The sequence below is a fragment of the Hippocampus zosterae genome, chromosome 17 (assembly GCF_025434085.1).
Source record: "Hippocampus zosterae strain Florida chromosome 17, ASM2543408v3, whole genome shotgun sequence".
NCBI classification, from domain to species: domain Eukaryota; kingdom Metazoa; phylum Chordata; class Actinopteri; order Syngnathiformes; family Syngnathidae; genus Hippocampus; species Hippocampus zosterae.
In genome coordinates this window covers 4,775,407-4,796,877 of record NC_067467.1, presented here as the reverse complement: position 1 = coordinate 4,796,877, position 21,471 = coordinate 4,775,407, and the positions used below count along the sequence as shown (strand labels likewise).

The window sequence follows — 21,471 nt, the reverse complement described above, 5'->3', positions numbered from 1 at the left end:
GCTGATTAATTTGCTTTTCATCCGATTATTTATCTGTAAAAGCCTACACAGACTACAATGATGTCATATTCTCTTTTGCATCGTAAGATTTTTTTGCACATACAGTACTGCATAAGTGTCACAAATTACTTTTTGCATGTTTTTTGAGGGGGCGGGGAGTGGGGGTGGGAGTGAACATCAAGTATTGAAAATGGCTTTGATGCAATATTTACTGTTGAACAAACATTTCGTTTTTTTGGGAGAGCCCTTGTGAAAAGCGCCCCATGCCTCCCCCGCAGGCATGTGGAGAACATTAAAACTCCACACTGGAAGCCCGGGGCTTGGAATCGAACCCTGGACCTCTGTACTGTGAGGTGGGCATGCTCCACCGTGTTGCCATGAGAGAACTTCATTCTTGAAATTAATGACAACAGAATAAAAAAGTAGTGGTAGCAATGAACCACCACTGGAGGGCACTAGCACAACATGCTCACCCACATGCTCTTTGCATGTGGGTGAGAAGGACACAGTTGGCATTAGACCAGCAATACACCAACATCTTTTGGGCTGCCTCAAGTTAAGGTTTTACTTGAGGCAGCCCAAAATATGTAGGTGTATTGCTTATCGTCACAAGGGTCAAGGGCGTGCTAGAGCCAATCTCTGCAGTCTTACGGCAACCCTGAACACCCTGAATTGGTGGGCAACCAAACGACACATCATGGGAAATGCCATAGATGGGCAAACAAACATGTGAACTATGGGGCGGCATTAAAACACAAAGAGTGCAGCAACAGATATAAACAGAGAATACTAACAAAAATATATTATTGTATCCTTTGTCTATTGAGTCACTGTGAAACTGTCTTCATGACTATCATACTGCCACTTTGCCATGAACGATGATGATGTAAACTAAAAGTAATTCTTTGAATTCTATTCGATTATGTTATCACTATTTTTTCATAAACCGGAATTTATGGCATTTCAATTTTAAGTATGGAAAGATGCTTTGAGATACAACTGTTTTCAGTTGGTCGTGAAAAGAATAAATATTGCATCTCGAGGCACCAACGTATTTTCCATTTCTGTGACAGTGGTTAACCTATTTATTCATTTTTTAAAAATTACGTACCTTTGCTTGACAGTGAATTCTGGGAAAAGGTTATACATTGCCTGGATAGATGAAGGTTTTGTAGAATGGACTATAGTCAAAGGTAGAGTAGTTTTAATCCATTCTACAATTATCTGATAGTGCTTTTAACACTGGAATTCAAACATGACTAGAAAAAAAGTAACCCTAAAAAAAGGGTTAAATTATGTAAAACAAACAACAACAAAAAACACCAACCACAGAAAATGCATCACCAAAGAGAAGAAGACAACTGTTGCAAAACGTGTCATTTAATGGCTTCACATTGAAAACACACGGCCCCATCCCCCCAAACCCCAACCACCACACACACACACACACATGCACGCACACAAACACGCGCACTCACAATCTTACACACTCAATGTTGGCGCTGCGGCACAAAAACGACGCCCGAGCACGGCGAGCAGTTCCGAGTGGAGCAGACGCGGCAACACGAAGATGGCGGCTTTCAAGCGCAGTGGATGGGAAAAAGCTAACCCAAAAACAATACCCCCCCCCCAAAAAAAAATTCCAAATCCAAATTAAAAGTGCAGTGATGAATTCATTCCTAACGAGATGGGAAAAAAACAATCACAAAGATGACAAAACATGTCCAACTGCAGTGTTGCGAAATTGAGCTTTATCTCAGTACTGAGGGGCGGAGTCTTCGTAAAAGCTCAATAGCATCCTCCATTTATTTATTTTTTTGGACGTTCCAAAATCCTATGATATGCCTCAAAAGCAAATGTGAGTTGAAAAAACACACATATTTACACGATCATTACCGCCTCTGCTAAAAAAAAAAAAAAAGTCAGCTATTACTGGGGTGGGGACAAATGGTGAAACGTTGTCTGGGAACTTTTGGTTAAATACGTCATCACCATACAACATTTTGTTCCACTGCCTGTCTTCAAGTGACAGTGAAGTGTGAGTCGCACACCTCACTTTGAGTCCCGTCAATAACTGTGGAATGTGACATGCTGTTCAAGTTCCTTTTGGGGTGTGCTCACACAAGGCCATCAGAACCACGCATGGGGCCCACTTGACACCCAAAATCCAGTACACTTGCAGGCTCCAAATTGATTCGTGTGGTGCTTCCTTGCCTGTTTTTCTGGATAACTGGACCTTGCATAATAGCAATGAAATATAACAACTCTAAATAATACACAAAGTCAAAAGGGTAAGAACACATGCAATGTACGGTACATGTAATGCCAAAGTACATGTAACCCCTTGCCAGTTATTTACTATACCCACTAATGCGCACAACAGGAACCAGCCGAAGGACAGAAATAATCCATACAGTCCAAAAAATTGGAAAACTGTGAATGCGCAATTGACGCTTCTAATGCTCCAACCTCAATAGCCGCCACTTTGTACAATAGAAATAAGCAGTGACTAGAAATATTCCACGGCAAAAAAAAAACACTGCACACTTATCACGCATGGGGATATGCACGTGTCATTTAAGTGATGAGATTGCCCTCTTGCCAGTTTTTTTATCATATCATCTTTGCACTGTAGAAATCAAAAGACCAGAGCATGCCAGTCACATGCAAGGTCTGTCATATGACTAAAATGATTTGCTCCTGTCACCAGTTATCAATGAAGACGATAAAAATCAAAAGATGGCCTGGTTGTAATCCATAGTCAAAAATGCCGATTCATAACTAGTCTGCGCACAAAAATGCCATATCACAAGATTCATGCCACGGCGCCTCTTACCAATTAGAAATCTAAATAATGATAAGAAATAATCAACTGAGTCGGAAAGTTGCAGTATTTTGGCACGTCTGTCATGGCCTAGTGTGAACACGCCCTTGAGTGGAATGATCCAATATTAAAAGTGCAACAAAAATGTTTCTTTGCCGTCTTGATTGGCCGATTTTCTCTTTCCTATATCCAACAAAAATGAGTGATCGGTCGCCCCATTTAAAGCTGAAACGGGAATCCAGGGTTGACGCTGCACATTCATCACATGGGCACATTATGAGTGACGCATGCGCTTTGGTGGCTCCCAAGTCTTTTTTTGTTTGTTTTGTTTTTGCTTTTTTTGCACTGAGCCACCAACGGATGCTACTCAGGTGTGTCTCTCCACACTTGGCCAGCCCGTCCGACCTCATTTGGCACCGCTGAGGCTTAAGACACTTTTTAGTGCCTCGTGATTGGCTGTCCTGACAATGGGTGAAGGGGGATGAGGGGGGGAGGGACGATTGGGGCGAGGCGAGGGGGCCTCAGCAGGCGATCTCCTCCAAAGTGCCCAGCGTGGCCTGCAGGGGCACGGCCACGCTGTTGCCCATGGACTCCGAGTGGTTGGCCACCGGATCACAGGAAGTCTAAGAAAAACGCACCCAATATTGGATTTCATTCACCCAAAAAAAAAAAAACAAAAAAAAAACAAGAAAGAATATCAAAATAATTCACAAAAATTCATCAAAACAATTTTTTTCAACAAGTGTTTTTAAAAATGTGCTAAACAAATAGCAGTGCTAAAAAAAAGCATCAACCACATAAAAACAAAAATTTAATTCTAAATAAATAAAATAAAAATATCAGAGAACTGAAATGTGATTTAATTAAAAAAAACACAATTTAATAACAACATAAACCCCAACATATTTCAGTCGAAAACAATGTCAACATTAAATCACAGTACCTAAATTAATGACAAATTATTAATTACAAAAAAAAAATACACAAGACACAAACCTTGAAGTAAAAAACTTAAGAATATAAACCGTACCCAAATTGTACTTCATTAAAAAATATTAAACTCTAAAGGATGGGTTGTCCCCAAATATTATTTTATATAAAAAAACAAAACAAAAAAATTAATAACAAATAACATTGATTTGGGAAAACATTAACACAAAATAAAAAAAAAAATATCCAAATTGTACTTAATTTCAAAATATATATTGAATATATATATATAAAATTGACAGACAACATCCTAACTTATTTTTATGGTAAAGAGATTAAAGGGAGAGATACCAGCCCCTGCACTACCCAGAAAAAAAAAATAATGATAGCATTTTTGTAAAACAGTTTTCTAGTAAGAAGATCAAAGAACTTGGCCTTGCAAAAGACAAACAAACAAAATAACCCATCAAAAGGCTCAAAGTGCACTTACCACAGCCCCTCGGCGACCCTCCTCCTCGTCCTCTCGACTCAGGAGGTCCAATAATCTGTCTCGTACCACCTGAAAAAAAATAAAACGAGTATTCTGATCGGACCGTGCTTCTCCCCCTGCTTTGTTTCAACGGCGTGACTGACCTCGTAGGCGTAGTCAAAAAGCTCCAGGATGGTGAGGATGCTGGCCCCGATGAAGAGCCCCATCTGGCCGCCAATGTCACCTGTAGGGGGCACAATGTGTTGACATTTCAGAGAATTAGTCGTATTATTTCAAACATTCCAACTTCACGTTTTACATTCTGTTACCACAATTCAATTATTTCCACATTTCACCCCCCCCCCGCACAAACTGTATTCCGTAGTTCTCGTGTTATTTACCCAGCAGGCCCGCCACCTCGTAAGCTTTCTTCTGCTCGATGGTCTCATAGTTGAGAGCCTCGAAGAACACGTCCAACACCAAAATATTATCTCTGCGAAAAACAACAACGTGGCATGAAAATCGACGGCTCCCGCGACACGGCTACAAAACGCGCTCGCGTGCGGCGCGATGTCCGAGGTGTGGCCGTACGCGATGTACTTCTCCGACTTGTTGAACTTCTTCTGCAGGTAGCGCGCCGAAGTCTTGCTGGGTATCTTGACCATGGAAAGCTCTTTGTTGTAGCGCGTCACATTGCACGGAGTGCGGCACATGCAGCTGCTGCTCTCCGTCGCAGACAGCTTGGCTAATGACCGTGATGAAGATGATGATGATGATGATGGGTTGGTGACGGTGAAGGGCACGGAAGAGGACGTTATCTAACACAAATTGGTCATATGATATTCTCTGTTCAGTATCACTCTTTTTATGATACCGTGCTACATAAAATTCATTCATTCATTCATCTTCCGAGCCGCTTGATCCTCACTAGGGTCGCGGGGGGGTGCTGGATCCTATCCCAGCTGTCTTCGGGCAGTAGGCGGAGGACACCCTGAATCGGTTGCCAGCCAATCGCAGGGCACACAGAAACGAACAACCATTCGCACTCACACTCACACCTAGGGACAATTTAGAGTGTTCAATCAGCCTGCCACGCATGTTTTTGGAATGTGGGAGGAAACTGGAGCACCCGGAGAAAACCCACGCAGGCCCGGGGAGAACATGCAAACTCCACACAGGGAGGCCGGAGCTGGAATCGAACCCCGTACCTCTGCACTGTGAAGCCGACGTGCTAACCACTGGACTACCGGGCCGCCCGCTACATAAAATGTTATTAAAAAAAAATCAGCTAGCTACACTAGCCCCTTCCGAATCAACCAGTCCACAAATCTACAAAAACACGCTTCCCGTCCACCGCCACTCTCCCAATTAACTGACCGACCTCACCCAACAGCTAACCAGGCCCACCAAAATCGATGACACCCACATGATTGTTTCTGTACATTTAGGTGTAATGAGGCCTTTTCGTAACATCGCGCGGCTTTGACAAAAGCCGACTTTCCCTACCGAGGCGTGACCAAACCGAGCAAGCCATCAAGCTCGCAATAGCTTCCGCCAAATGAGCTGCGGCAAAGCTAGTGAAGCCGCAAAAGTAGATCGCTCCTGAAGACCGGATCAGTCAAGAATAATCCACTAAAACCAAACCGGTGTCTTATTATGACTTCTAATGCTAATTTAATGAGACTGTTTTGTCACGTTGGCTCATCGTCTTGGAGGTAATAACGCAACTCGTCCGCATTGGAAGTCATCAAAGTGTCCTTTTAAACTTTCAAGTCGGAAAGCGGAAACGCTTGATGAGCCGAGCAACGCATAATCTCCTCTGACAAGTTGGAGACAGGTGCTTTTTTTTTTAAAATATGAAATTAGTATCCAAAGGAGAGAAGAAAAAAAAATTCAAGTTGGCAGTCAGAAAGATTCCGACAAATTGGCACTGACTTGACCTGATTTGCATGCCGAGAATTAGGCGTCAAAACGGCGGCCCGATTACAAGTGAAGGCGAGCCGGTGTACAATCCTTTAGCTCGTGGCAAGAAATGTGCACCCAGGAAAAGTTGCCGCCGCGGCTGCATTTTTCATGTACCTGAATTTATTTACGCAGGACTTTTCTCACCATTTCGCAGATTGCCGCCGACCGGGGGGCGGAAAAGTAAAGTTTGACTACAACATCTAACACAGAGGTCATTTATTTGTTAGCCAGCGTGCACTTGTTGTCATCTATTTGCTCTCTCTGGTTGGAACGATCTCCAACTTTTACACACTTTTTTCGCTCTGGCGAAATTGCCTTTCACACACTGCGACCGTGCACTTTCACGCGGTGGCGTGGCGAGATGACGTGACTCACCGAGGGCGGGCTCGGCGCAGTCTTTGTACTGCTCGGGTGTGCAGTAGGAGGCATCACCTGTCAGGAAAACCATCTTGAGTAAAGATGATCTTAACTTTTAGTCGCAGGTGATGTAATGCGTTTTGGGCAGGGGGGTGGGGGGGTGGGGGGGGGGGGAGTCACCTACCGGGCATGTGCACCATCCTGCAGTTGCAGTTCTCCACAATGTAGCGTGTCTCACAGTCGATCCGGCAGGCGGTCACGCTGTACACCGGGAAGAAGCCCGACTCCAGAGTCTTCGACTCGCACTCGCCCCAGGGCGGAGGCAGGAAGGTGAGCTACGAGGGAGGAAGAAAACCTTTTGAAGTGTCACCTTTCCGACAGTACGTTAGGATATATAAACTAAATTTAGTTGGAAGCCCTTAAGCGGCGGAGGGAAATATACATGGATGAATGCAAGATTGTGGCTCAACATGCTATGTTTGGGCTACAGATTAAACACCGCGAGTTAGCTGAGCCAAACAATTTCACAGTTGTACAGACACTGACGAAGGAGGCAACACTGCAACACGCTGCGGTCTGAACAAGAAGAAGAATAAGGGTCAAACAACACAGCCCGAGTTGTGCACATTGCGCACGAGGGAGCGGCAACTACATTTTGCGGATGTAGCGTGACGCGACGGCTGCCGGGTGAAGAGTGAGCGGTTTCCGGCTGGGATTTAATAGCGCGTCTGTTCTTCGCTATCGGTCCAGACGAGCGGGAAGCCGCTCCAACATTCCGTTTGAAAGCAGCCAAGTGCGCGGAATGTTGCCGATTGCTGTGCGAGGCTGCGACGGCTGATAAGAAAGCAGCCAGTGGAAGAAATGAATACTGACATCCCCGACTCCGGTTTATTATGCTTCTTGGCCATCCTCAACTTTTAAGTTACTCCATATGCCCATTAAAGACTTATCAGCCACCGAGTCCGTTTGTCGCTAACCAAAACAGCAGGACATAAAAGGGCGCCGCAATGATGCGTGCGTTCCGCTGATGCTTTCCAATTTCACATCCCGGCATATGAAATGATAGCATTGTGAGAATATTATGATCAACTATTCCACCCAAAAACCCGATGCAGTTAGTCCACAATGTCATTTCACTTAACTCATTCACTCCCAAAGACGTTTTTAAACGTCTTTTCAGACTTGGTCCAGAATTGGCTGGTACTGAATGAGTTAACATGAATTCTAGCGTGGTAGGAATATTTGCCACAAACGATGGCCAAAAATGCTGTGAGTCATGACTTAGTGGCAGCACTATGATGCCGCGTGCCCGCTTGTCGATGTGCCCTGCCTGCTCCGAGCAATGAACGCCGACATCCCCGGTGCGATTAAGGCTTCCGTGAAAGGTGCTGCTCGGCAATGCTTAACCTTTCCAATCACCTCCGCCGCGAAGCTAATCTTCTCCTTGGGCCCAATTAAATCGTACGCTGGCTAATTCGCCGTCTGATTAATTCCGGCGTAATGGCACGTGAGCCGATCGCGGTCCGTCAAATAAGCGGCAGAAGCCTTGGCTCACCCTCGCCGTTGTCTTCATCAATATTTCACTCCGGTACTGAGGCGGGGATGAGGCGCTTTAAGGGAGGCTTTACAGTTCACTCAACAAATTGTTGGTTTTGTTTTAGCATCACGCACTTGAACATCGCATTGCGGGCACAACTCGATAAAAGTGTGCTTTCAGTTTTTTTTTCCCCCCTGAGAATTTTTGTGAAATGGAAAGACTTGAGCCAGATTCCGGTGAACTTTGAAGCGGGATTTACAATTTAGCTACAAGTGCTCCACTTAAATTTATTGGAATATATAGCGTCATATTTCATGTCTCAGATTTACAATACAGCCATATTCAATACATGATGTAGCGTACAATATTAGCATATTTAATGTTCTATACTCTTCTATTGTACTACGTCTGCATCATATCGTTATGACACGAATGTTTGATATCATGTTTGAACTGATGTTCAATATTCACATCACATTTCATGTCCATACAAGTCCACTGTACCCTATTTACATTTAATGTTAGCGCAAACTGTGAGACCAGCTGATTTCCATCATATTTAATACAATATACTGTACATCTCTCACGTACTATTTTCAAATCTAATGTTCTATCATATTCTATATCACTCAAGTGTTGGTTATTATGCTTGAAAGTGTTTCAGAAGGAGTGGGATGGTCCCAGCAGACAACATGATGACTTTAGCGCGCTGAAATAATTAACGAGAGGATCTACATTTTTTATTTTATTTTTTTTTTACTCCCCCTCAGTGAGTGTCCTCACCTCAACGGCAATAATGAGCGAGGAGAGCTCGGTCTTCAGCCTGCCAGTCAGAAAAGTGGGCTGACAGCAGAGACGGCCGCTTACCCTGGAGGCTCGTTAGTCAACGCTAAGATGCTAAGCTAATACTTTTTGCCCTGTGGCGACCGTCTCTATTTTCGTCATGTCATAAATTCGACCGGCTTTGATGAAATAAAAACAGCTACTTGCAGCAGCCCGACTCTGTAAGTCATTTTTTGGTAACTTCAATGGCGGGACAATTTTTTCTCCAACCTCATGGTCAGATGGGACTGTGTAAAACAATGTAACGCCACACTTGAGTACCCTTTGGTGCCTTGTGACAAAAACGCCCTTAAAACCAACAAACTATGCAAAACAAAACAACTCGTTAGGTTGCCTCGAGTGAGGAAAGAACTTTTCGGGAGTGTATTACAGTGTTTCAAGCTTTACACAACCTTGCGTCTTTGTGAAATAAACAAAGGCATTAATAATAATAATAATAATAATTCCTAAGCCCACCATTATTGATGACAAGACTATTTGACAGCTTACAGTTATGCTAATTAAAGTTCCTTCTTTTTATTTAGAAATGTTCTGCTTCTTTGCCTTGAATCATATTTTGGGCATTATCAGAGCAGGTGTTTGTGCACAGAATATATCCCATATAGGTCAATGTTTTTATTTTATGTATTGGTTACTTGTCAAAATATCCGGGGGGTGGGGTTTCCCCTTTTTTGCCCCCAAAATCGATACCAGCCCTGAAAACCCAATCCCAGTCTCGGGTTCTACATTTTGCAGGGGATCAATGGCGACTCACCCTCTGTTCCTGCGTGGCCACGAAGGTCTGGAAGCCGGGCGCCACGCCAAAGCCCAGCTCGTGCACAAAGGGGGGCTCGGCCTGACTGTGGATCTGGACTCGGACCCCCGCTTCGAATGCCGTATCCTCTGAAAGGAATGCACAATCAAGAAATGACAAAGCAGATGGGGAAAACCGTAGATTTACCGTAAGGTTTTGTTTTGAGTAGGTAGCGGGTCAGGTAAGCAGCAAATTTTGGTGCACCTTGAAGTCCAAGACCAAAGTTCACGATCGGGAACACCATAACAAAATTGGGAAAAACATCTTTGTGAGCCCATTTGACATAATTGGGAATGGACAACCGATGAGAAAAAAAATAATTGTCATTTTAATTGCTGTCCTTTAATTTTGGTCGAAAATGCAGCTCGAGGACAAGTAATCGTTTTTTTTTCTTTTCGGAAAACCAGGATGGAAAGGAGACACACACACGCCCTAACATTTTCGTTAAAACAGCGAGTGATTGAATGTCTGTGCGGAAATCGATAACATCACAGCATCACGTGTGCGCTTGTGTTCCAAGGAGTCATTTATTCAGCCACATTCAAGTACCACCACACACTCATCAACTTGCCGCTGTGGCCATGGTGACAACTCTGACGCAATAAATGATGTCCGTCTGTGTTTTCGCTGGCCAGCAGGGGAAGAAAAAAAAACGGTTTTGAGTGTTGTCTTGTGTTGAAATTTCAACAAAATCAAATCGACTCTTGACCTGACCCACGTGAAGTGCTTCAGGGATAGTGAGTCACATCCGGGGCTTCAATCGGGACACGGATAAATAATAGCAGACAGTTCAAAAGCTAACTAACGCATAAATAATACACCGGTACAGTTTGAGTTGACAGTCAAGTACTTGAGTCTTTCGGTGTCTGACAACCTTCAAAATCAGAGTGCTCCGGACCCATTTTAATTCGGTTCCCGTGGCTGTGAATAAATGAAATACGGCCCGCGCGCGCGTGCACGCACAACATTGGAAATGAAGAACCTGAATCATTCATCAAGTGTTTTCATCATTTTAAAACTCACCTTGTTTGTACTCTTGTTTACGGCCTTTCGCTTTCTTGGCACATTAACACCCACACATGCAAATTAGCTTTGGCCTTGACGAGAACGCGCTAGTGAGTCCCTGCATGCAGAAATACTCGGAAAGCAAAAGCGCGGCGAGACAGCCGCGCTTGTAACGAGTCACAAAAAGGACGACTACAAGTATGCATGATGTGACAGAATGTGTTGATGCCGCGGTAATACAGATGGAAAAGATCCCCCCCCCCCAAAGTAAAGCTGAAACAAACGATTATTTCAATACTTGAATCATGTGTCTGTCATTTTGTCAATTGATTGATAAATTGCTTACAAAAATTGTCATTTAGTAGTCAAAAACAGGACTTGATAACAAACTGACTGAATTAACATGTTTTCCAGAACTGAATTCTTAACTCATTCAGTACCAGCCAATTCCGGACCAAGCCTGAAAAGACGTTTAAAAACGTCTTTGGGAGTGAATGAGTTAAGAATGTCCGTTGTGGCCCTCAAAGGCGTACAAATGAAGAAGAAGTCATTAACAATGCAAGACAGCGCACACTTGTTTGCTTATTAATTATTTCTATGGCTGCTTGGAGCTTGACGAGAAGACTAAAAATGGACCAGGGTGAGCATGGAGTCAATTGCTTTGCCCGGGAAATGTCTTTTATCAATTGAGATTACAAACGACGATTCGCTCTCTGATTACTGACGCTTGTGATGGCAGTGGGGCATTTGAGGACTGCGTGGAAATGCCACAGTCTCTCAAAATGATTTTCTGTGACGTCATCAGCGGGAAATGAAAAGTTTGAGAACTTGCTTGGAAATCTTTAAAAGATACCAACGGTTGCCAAGACGACCAATAAGACGTGCAGGAACACATTTGACCTCCTTACAGTTAAAATGCTACCTTGACATTGTTATTCCGGGCATTCAGGATGGTGTGATGTGAAGGGTTATGAAAAAAAGGGCCCCGTTTTAAAGTCAGGTTTTAAACCTGGTTTAAGGCCTCAAATTAGGAGTTTGAGAACCAGGTAGGGTTTAAAAATAGCGAGTGTTGCAGACTAAGGTTGGGTTCGAACTTGAGTTTGAAAAAATACCAACTTCAACCCTAACTGCACCCAAACCCTGAAATGAGGGTTTCAAAACAGGGTCAGGATTTCACATGGTTTTAATTCTGGATTAAGGCTTCAAGTATGGGTTAGGGCTTCAAGCCTGTGTTAAGGTCAGAGTCAGTGCTGCAAATGGTTGTAGGTCGGGGCTCGGGTTTCAAAGGATTTTTTAAAACTAGGATGAGTGTTCAGTTTCGGGTTTCAAGGTAGGGTTTTAAGTCTGGGTTTCCGTTTCAAATTATGGTTTAAAGCCGCGGCTAGGGCCTCAAATTTAGGTTTCAAGTTAAAAATTAGGAAAAGGGTTACGAAGGAGGGTTTTAAATCAGGGTCAGGCAACGTTTTAAAATAAGGGTTGGACTTCCAAGTTGGGGGCTCAACCCAGAGTTCAAATTTCAAGTCTGTGTTAGCGTTTCAAAAGTCGGGTTTCACATCGGAGTTTCAAGACAGGGTGACTGGAGAGTTTTTTTTTTCTTCCTCCTCTAAGATTATCAGCTACTGCTTATATTACCAGCTGTTGAGAACGTGGAACACCTTCGGGTTGCGCAGCAAGCAGCGCGATCCTTCAAATAACTTGGAGTTGCCAGGCAACGGAAAACTCGAGTGACTCCGTCATTTTGCCTCAAAAATTAAATGGGTTTTACAGCGGGTGGCATGCCCACAAGTTTTGTTCTATTACAGGTTCTGTAGACATGTCGACATATCCATTGCTTAAGGGTTATAACACATTAACTATTGACACTATTGATGAGTCCATTTTATGGTGTTTTGCGTTTGGTGTGTTAGCATTTAGCTAGCGCAGGGCTAATTATGTGGTTGTTTAAAACAGAGAACACAATTTCGCTCTCTTTGTTTTATGTTTAGTTTGATCGTAAAGCTTAAATGGGAGTGGCATTAAACAGCTCGAGGCCTCTTTTTTTTTGGAAAGAATAAGAGGAATTGTTCACGACCAGATAGCCGCTTGTTGCGCAGAACAAAAATAATGACAATAGAAGAAAATCCAGTTAGAGGGAACACATGCCATTTCAAATGGTCGATAAAGGCAATAAAATGTCTAATGTATATGATTTGATTTCTTTCATGAGTGCACCTCTACTTTTTTATTGACGTTATACATTCCCATCGGACATTTTCAGGCACATTATGAAGGTCATTAATCACGCTGTTCTGTGACTTTTTTTTTTTTTGCGACGGCAGATAAAAATCCAGACGAGCATCCTTCCATTGTTTTCAGGTGAAAAGTAAAGGTCATGAATGTCTCGTTGTTTCTGATTGAGGTTATGCATTTAAATTATGCAACGTTGTTCGAGGTGACTCATGACCGTTTTTAATCAAAAAAGATCAATTACAGATCCACACCATTTTATTGTTATCAAGTGTGTACTATTTTTGTAGGGTGATAAAAAGCGTGATGCTTTTCTAAAATTTTTTTTTTTTCAATTTATGACATGTTATTAAAATTCGTTTGGGCTTTTGACTCCGGCAGATAGTACAATCCAGACATTCATTATTTTCTTTCCAGGTCAGCATTTGCATTTCGTATTTTAGTTTCATTGTGTCGATAAATTCCACCAAAATATGCTTAAAAAAAAAATCATGGCGATATATTTGTCCTTTGATATTTTACCGCCAGCATGCAACAAAATCATGTACCTGTACATGATTTTATTGGAAGGATGTTTTATTGGGGTTCGACAGTCTGATGTGCCATTCTCCAGCGATTTATAGCAAGCAGCTTAGCATTCTGTGCTTTGATCTTTTGACATGACGCTGCAGTAAAGTCATTTTACTGTTCACAGGCGTGTACTTTTATTATTTTGTTGAAATGATAAATCCCAACATTCTTTACTGTTTTACGAGGAGCTTATTCATGGACCTGTCCGTGGATATTTTGACACCAGGAAGGAGTAATATTTTTATCGTGACCGGTTATGTATTTTAGTAGTTGTACTGGGGTCACAAATTCCAACGTTCTGTTTTTATTAGCGCTTGTTCATCATTTTTGTCATTTGCTCTTTTACACGGGTTGCAATAAAATACCCACCTTAAAATGGTTTTGCTGTGCTGGAGAAATGGAACAAGAGCATTTTTGAATAGCATGTCACCAGCTTGAAAGACTTTTTTATATGTGTGAAAGGAGACCGCGTGTCCCGACGTGTTCCCCAAGCCAGAGTACCGTGAGTCACCGCTGCGTGAATTATAGATGGCTTGAAATTGCGTGAATGAAAAAACATCCTGGGCCCCCCCGAGGCTCACAAGCAGAGAGGCAACTTTCTCATCTGCTTGGTCTCTGTAAATAATAGTCCCGAGTACTAAGGCGAAGCCCACCTGTGTCGCCCCACACCGGCAGGTATTCGTCTTGCTGAATGTCCAACATGATCTCCAGCCCGTTCCCCGTGCCGCCTTTCATGGTGGTGCGCAGAGACTTGCCCTCCTCGGCGGCGTTGAACATGTAACACTTGCCGTACCGTGTGAACACCTGCGAGAGAAAACAGGCGGCGGTCAGTCAGATTGTGGATACGCTCACGTGCAGAGAGTATCGAGGAAGGCTTCCATTGTCCCAATGTTTGGGGAAGAAGTGAAGCGCGGCACTTAACGGTTGCTTTTTCTTTGTACGCGTTGTTCTGGTTGGTGCTCTGATGTCATTGCTATCCACTAGCTCGTGCAAAAAAAGTTGACTAAAAAGGTGTTTTTCCATCTATCCATCCATCCATCCATCATCTACCGCTTATCCGGGGCCGGGTCGCGGGGGCAACAGCTTTAGCAGGGAAGCCCAGACTTCCCTCTCCCTAGCTACTTCTTCCAGCTCTCCCCGGGGGATCCCGAGTCGTTCCCAGGCAAGCTGGGTGACATAGTCTCTCCAGCGTGTCCTGGGTCTTCCTCTGGGTCTCCTCCCAGTGGGACATGACCGGAACACCTCACCGGGGAGGCGCTCAGGAGGCATCCGAATCAGATGCCCAAGCCACCTCATCTGGCTCCTCTCGATGTGGAGGAGAAGCGGCTCGACTCTGAGCCCCTCCCGGATGACCGAGCTTCTCACCTTATCTCTAAGGGAGAGCCCGGACACCCTGCAGAGGTGGGGTTTTTTTTCAAATTAAAGTAAATATAGAAAACAACACATTTTAATTACTTAAATAGTAAGCTGCCACTATTGCAATTCACAAGCCCATGCACGGCAAAAAACAAAGCTGTCAAGTGGGATTCCCGGAAGGGGTGTAAATTTAGACAAACGACAGTCAAAGGCATTGGCGAAAGAGTTGTTTATGTGGCGCTGCGGTGTTTTATCGTGCCTGTCAATTCGCTGTACCATCAAGCCCCTCCCACCTCATTAGCCTAACGAAGACCCATCTGCTTTGAGGAGAACAGAGATAATCTATGAACTCGTTTTAATTAGTTGCCAGACAAAAGATTATATTTGCATATATCACTGGGAAGATACTCGGCTATGCGTCACGCGGTTACTGATGTCATTGAAGCGGTCGCCTACCATCACAAATTCTGTCCCGAGCAGAAAAATCAATCGTCAGGCGGTCTGCCTCTCTTGTCTATCTACGCGTTTTTTTGATGATGACGCCTCATTGTAATGCAGATGCTTGACGAAGACTTTCACTCGGATCGATGCTCGAGACAAAAACCCACACGGCTGAACAACTGTGTAAAATAATCTAATTGCGACGTTTTTTCCCCCCAACAATACTGCGATTGAGACTGAACCTTTTTTTTTTAGGTCCTCTTCCAAGTATATTTTTAACAAACAAGCACAAGAAATACATTCATCTTTAATACAGTAAATAAAGAGGACCGACAAAATAAAGCCTCAAGAACCTACTCTTAAAAACTAACATCAAATTGGTCCTTTTGAATTGAAGCCGTCATTGTGCGTAAATTCCAGGTTGCCCATTTAAGCTCCGATTTGACATTTTACCCCAAATCATAATATGGTAATATGAAGATAAATACGTAAAGCTCCCTCAGGGCGTGTGTGATATTGTTCTCAGCCGCGTCACATTGCGGTTTGAAGATATTGGATTTTTTTTTTCTTCCAAAATGAGCATCAAAGAACACAAGTTTCGCTGCCTGACTTGAAATTCCATCGACTGTGTCGGAACATAACGAGACAGACGGCGTTAACATTAAAGTGCTGAATGTCACTTCAAATTGTAGGTATTGATTGACACAAATGCTCGACCTACTTTGAATATGATATAGAATCGTATTTTCCATTCAGCACAATTTGCTACCAGGTGTGTTTTTTTTTTTTCTCCCACAACTTGATGGCTCTGAACAGGTTTCAGGTTGAACAATAGCAGCCACCGCTGCATTTGTCAAGCTTGCCGAAGGTTGGTGTGCGGGTCAGGGCCGAAGTCAATGAGGCTCTAGGAGAAAAAGAGTTGTCATCCTGCTGGGGGGGAGGTGGGGTGGGGAGCACGAAGAGAAAATTGTGCCGTTGAAAATCTTCACCCGTCGGTTCCTGCGACTCGTCATCTGTTCCCTCCAGTGGAGATGTCAAAAAAAAAAGAGATGCCCATGATAAGCTTTCAGGGGTGTCTCGACATCTTCCACAATAGAGCTGCGATGTCAGGGGGGAGCAAGGAATTGCAATTGATGTGCATTTATGAATTGTGTCGTTTCACCGTTGAACGGAAAAGACATCCTGTCTGCTTGAGAAGGACAAAAAAAAAAGGGAGAAATAAAGGTGAGCATTTGATCATTTGCGAGTAAAATCGTTTCTGGATGAAAGAGGAGAAGACAAAAAAAAAGGGCGAGAATAATTGAAAAGAGAAGAGAAAGTCAAAGAGAACATTTTAAGAACAAGATGTGAAATGGGGGGGAGAAACAAAAGAAAAAATGCGAGAACACCAAAAAAGAAAACAGAAAAAAAGCAAAAAAATGAAATAAAAAGGAGGAAAAGTGAGACAAAGAAAGCAAAAAGAAAGGAAAGACATTAAAGCAATAAAGAAAAAGGGAAAAAAAGGAGAAATGACATAAAAGACCATGAATTGCAGTAAAAATTTCAAAGCGTGGCTCCATCAGACACGCACGTGTGGACGAGAAAATTAAAATCGGATCTCCAGCCCGGAAGGCCGCCACCTCGGGCCGAGGTGGCCGCTTATCGTGCCTCTTTTCCAAGATACGCTTGTCAGGCATCCTGCTGGCTGCTCAGAGTTGCAGTGCGTTTCGTCTACAGGAGCGGTACAGGGGTGGCCCCTTCCATCTCATATCTAGAAGATTGAGGACACAATCATTGTCTTGAATTGGGCAGAGATGGTGCCCTTTTTTTTTTGGTGCTCAGAGAGCAAGAATGAGCAGGTCTGCTCAAAGATGGAGGGGAAACACCACTTTGCGGTGTTTTGGGTGAGGAATTAGCCTTCTGACTAACATTGATGATCACAAAACACACCCAGGTGTTTAGTTGCTGCTATCAAATAGTACAACAGGAAACATGGTCCTTTCTAAGAGGAAAAACTGCACGCGAGAATACGTACAAGTGATTTGCAGTGACGAACTGTAAACGACTGCGGTGTTAGCGGGTTGCCAGGTGTTTAGTCGTGATTAAAGACTTTGTGTTCCGCATTTCTAATCTGTACAATTTCTCCATTAGATACTAACAAGCCAACGATAATGTCATTTGTTAACGCGAAAAGCAGAAGCTAATTTGAAGACTTGAATTCCTCTCATCGCCGCGCTGCATGGAAATGAAACCATTATGCTAACGTCCACACTAAATGAATATCCGCATTCCTTCTCACGTGTTTTTTTTTTTTCTTCACCCTGTGTAACGAGAACATTGGAAGGCAGGGGAACTAAGTCGGGAGTTTTTATGAGGGGCCATGTTATTTGGCCAATCAATAACATGTTATGAGAAGAGACCACACGACGAGATTTACAGAAGTACAGTTGAACCTTGTTGCAACGTAGCTGGAGGGACATAGCGAATCGGTACGCGAGAACGGTCGTTCGGTGCCACCATGTCCAATAAAATGGCCGCCAACTATGATGTATAATACAGTGTGAACATTTATAGATTTCTTACTTGCCGAAATCAGGGGCTTGAACATAAATATTTCACCGCCGCAATTTTACTGCTGTGATTTCTGACGCCTTAAAAAAATCTTTCTAAAGGTGAATTGAATGAGATGAATGATTTAAATTCCACATGGGAGCAATGTAAATGGGTAACGTTGCTTTTAGAAAGAACCATGAACAACCTTTGATGGAAACTTGGCCTCGCTGGGAATGAATTTGACATTTTCGGGGGGGAGAAAAAGAAAAATAAATATTTGGAATGAGAAAGATACCAGCCCTGTGGCGCAAATTTTTGGAATGTGTTGAAAGTGGAATGAAGTAAATCTGAGTAATCAAAGAAGGAAATGCATGTCAAAAGAGTAGAAGGAAAAAAAATAGGAATAATATTTTGTAAAGATCTTCAGGTCACACAAGGCAGGGAGGATTAAAGTAGGAGAGGAAAGGAAAGAGGAATAGAGTAAGAAAGCACAAATGAATGAAAAAAGGAAGGAAGGAAGGAAAGGAGGGAGGGAGGATGGAAAGACAAAACGATAAGTTCAAACCCTATTTTGAATTTCTCAAGATGAAACTGTGCTTTACAAACATGTAACTGTAACAAATACTTGAAGTGTAAATTGGTATCGGGACTTTCTGCGCCACTCGATGCTATGCAGTAGTCCTCCTTCTCCTTTCATCATCACTCAGACGCCTTGGGGTCGACTTCTCCTACACAGAGTACACAGTAGCTCCCGTCACCTTCCAAACCGACGGGCGCTTTTTATGGAAGCCGTTCATCACGGCGCTCCATGATGATGTTTTTATTTATTTTATTTTTTTACAAGGCGATGCTGCCGCGATTTATGTGCGTGTGGATGAGGGACGGTACGAGATAGAGGATGGAGGGGGAAAAAAAACAAAACAGGTGAGTTATATGACAGCGAAAGGGATCTGAGGCTCGCTGGTTAGCCCAACATCATGCGTGGTCGTGTCTGGTGAAGCAGCATGTGGCTCACAGCCACTGGTCAGTCATATAACGGTGAACATTACCCTCAGCATTGAAGTCGGGGCAGTTCATCAAAATATAATCACGATTTCTAAGTCTCATAACCATAAAAACGTTACAATTGAATAAAAATGACGAATGTGCTGAACGACGGAGTGTGTTTGCTTGTTTGTTCCCGTGCTGCGAAAGCACCCTGAAGGCACAGCGTTGCTTGTGCAGCAAGTGTGCGGCAAATGCGATTAATGCTGATTAATGACACCCCGCTTAAAGTTGACTGTCAAACTAAACATACAACAAAAACAATTACAGTCAATGTACTGTAAATGTAAATACAAGACATACTCCATTTAAGAAATATAACCAGTGTTCATGCTAGCAGGCAATGGAATATTCCATTGACACGCTAATAGAAAATTTGCATCAAGTTTACAGGAGTGATTTTCCTTCAAATTACGAATATTCACACGCAAATAACGTCGTAACACATACAGGGAGGAAATATCTTCTACTATTTTTATCTAAATGTTTTTAAATCAATGAATGACAGTGTTTGTTCGTCGTGATTTCAATATAAGTTAAGATCATTCTGATTATTATTTTTCCCCATAAAATAGCTCAAAACCTGTTCAGCGCTACAAATTTTTTGAAATCTCCCTGTCGCTGACCATCCGATATACTGCCGATGGGCAGGCGAGAGAGCAACTTTGCGATTTATGACAATGTGTCTTTGACATTGGAAAACGTGATGACACTAACACGGGGAGTCATCACAGGGCGAGGAGTGCCAGAGGGGGTGCGCAGCAAACCCATTAAAGATGTTCCCCTTCACTTGTCACTTTTCTAACGAGGGAGTGTGGAGGTAAAATCTGATTACAGTCGTCAGGCACCCTGCACGGTGACTTTTTTTTAATGCATCAGATAGTTGAGGAAAGGAAGGAAACTGTGGTAGGGAACAATCCGCACGCTACATTAGGGTCAAACACGCGAAGGACAAAGACGAGTCCAACAGCCGTCTTCTATAACACAAAAATATCGACTGTAGCTTCAGTCGTGGGTCCATCTGTTCACGCGCTCCTCCATCTGTTCCACAAACGCACCCTCTTCATCTACATTAGCATCCACGTCGCCGCTAATGACCGATTAGCAAAGCAACGCGGCCGAATCCCTTCTACAAGAATGACTCGCTTTCGCTTGTTTATTCAGAGGAAATCTTGGTGTTATGGACATTCCAACGTTCCAAATAGCGGCAGTAGTAGCAGCGCGCAGCGCTTGAAGGAGTCATTTAAATGGGATACTGTCAGGTATTGGTAACAAGTTCACTATCGGTACGTAAAATTAGCAGGTGGCTATGACTAGCGTAACTGTAGCGTGACCACAGATGCCGCGTGAAATACGACTGCATTTCAAGAGTATTTTTTTTTTTTTTGCACAGCTAATGCTAATGCATAATAAAACCACAGGCACTTTGCTTTAATGAAATCGCCGCATGGTGTGTGAAGCCAAGTCCGATGAAACATTCACTACAGTCACTTTATTAGGTACGCCTGGTTATTACAAGGCAGCGGTGGGAAGTTACTGAATATAACAAATATAAATATGAGGACTATGAATGTTAATAAATGGTTCAATATTTTTTTTTGTGTGTTGTTGGGCCAAGCTAGAAATACAGGTCTAGAATTGACAGCAAGTTTGATTTTTCCATTTAAGTACATTTTAAAGTGAGGACTTTTTAAAAAATTTTTACTCAAGTTAAGAGTTGAATGAATACTTCTACTTTACAAAAGTATCTAAAGGACAGTGTGAGAACCGTTGCCAGATTTAGAAGCAATTCACACAATGACAGGAGTCGCCATTTTGTTTCGAGGGAGCCAAATTGGAGGCCGGTTGCGCAAAAGGTCAACACTCTTAATCATGCCCTGGTTTACAGTCCATTTACGATCATAAAAAAAAATAAAATAAAAAGAGAGGCACACCATAATGGGAAAAGAGCTGAAAGAAGCGATTCAAAAATCTGAACTTTGTGCTTTCCTATAATTCCCTCCACATGACGTGCCGGTGATTGGCATGAATATGGAACACGGATGAGTGAAATATTAATCTGCAAAGAAAATGAAATGATAACATGAGGGGACATGAATAAATGATAAAATCCCAATGCTGTTTTTGAAACCTTTAGGCTGGTCTCCTACTTGGTAGCCAGAGCAATATTCTCCCCCGCCGCCCCCTCCCACAGACCCACACACATTTCACTTAGCCCTGCAGGCTTTTGGATACGGATGTCACATCACCGTGAATGGTCACCAGTGTAACATTAGACATCATCGCGTCATCATCACTCCCCTGATGGCGTCCCCTCATACCTACGAGCTGAGAAAAACTAAGAGTGATGGAAGCAATAACCACAAACACAACCTGAGAAAGAAAAAAAAAAACAAAACAAGATGCTACCTGTGGGTTACCCGAGATTTTTGGACTGAGTCCATATATTCACGATACAAGAATCAAGATTCACTGCAATTCGCTGCAATTATGATCCAATACGATTCATTCAAATTGTGATGCAATACAATACGATTCATTCCATTTAAAATGCGATACAGTTCACCTCCTTTATGATA

At 43.0% G+C, this 21,471-nt stretch overlaps 1 protein-coding gene across 3 annotated transcripts in view; it reads right to left on the bottom strand.

The window, feature by feature from the left end:
• Positions 1–1,750: 1,750 nt before the first annotated feature.
• asic2 (acid-sensing (proton-gated) ion channel 2) overlaps positions 1,751–21,471 on the bottom strand; it is a 91,709-nt gene continuing 71,988 nt past the window's right edge. For 2 of the 3 annotated variants that reach the window (XM_052048384.1, XM_052048383.1), the window contains 9 exons: positions 14,173–14,323; positions 9,680–9,807; positions 6,730–6,880; positions 6,564–6,620; positions 4,815–4,968; positions 4,625–4,716; positions 4,388–4,467; positions 4,245–4,313; positions 1,751–3,447 (listed from right to left, as the gene is read on the bottom strand). In XM_052048384.1, coding sequence (XP_051904344.1) covers positions 3,346–3,447; positions 4,245–4,313; positions 4,388–4,467; positions 4,625–4,716; positions 4,815–4,968; positions 6,564–6,620; positions 6,730–6,880; positions 9,680–9,807; positions 14,173–14,323 — 984 coding nt within the window. In that variant the 3' untranslated portion in view covers positions 1,751–3,345. Of the gene's footprint in view, positions 3,448–4,244; positions 4,314–4,387; positions 4,468–4,624; positions 4,717–4,814; positions 5,042–6,563; positions 6,621–6,729; positions 6,881–9,679; positions 9,808–14,172; positions 14,324–21,471 lie in introns of those variants that run through there. The other variant, XR_007959338.1, reaches the window with a different exon arrangement.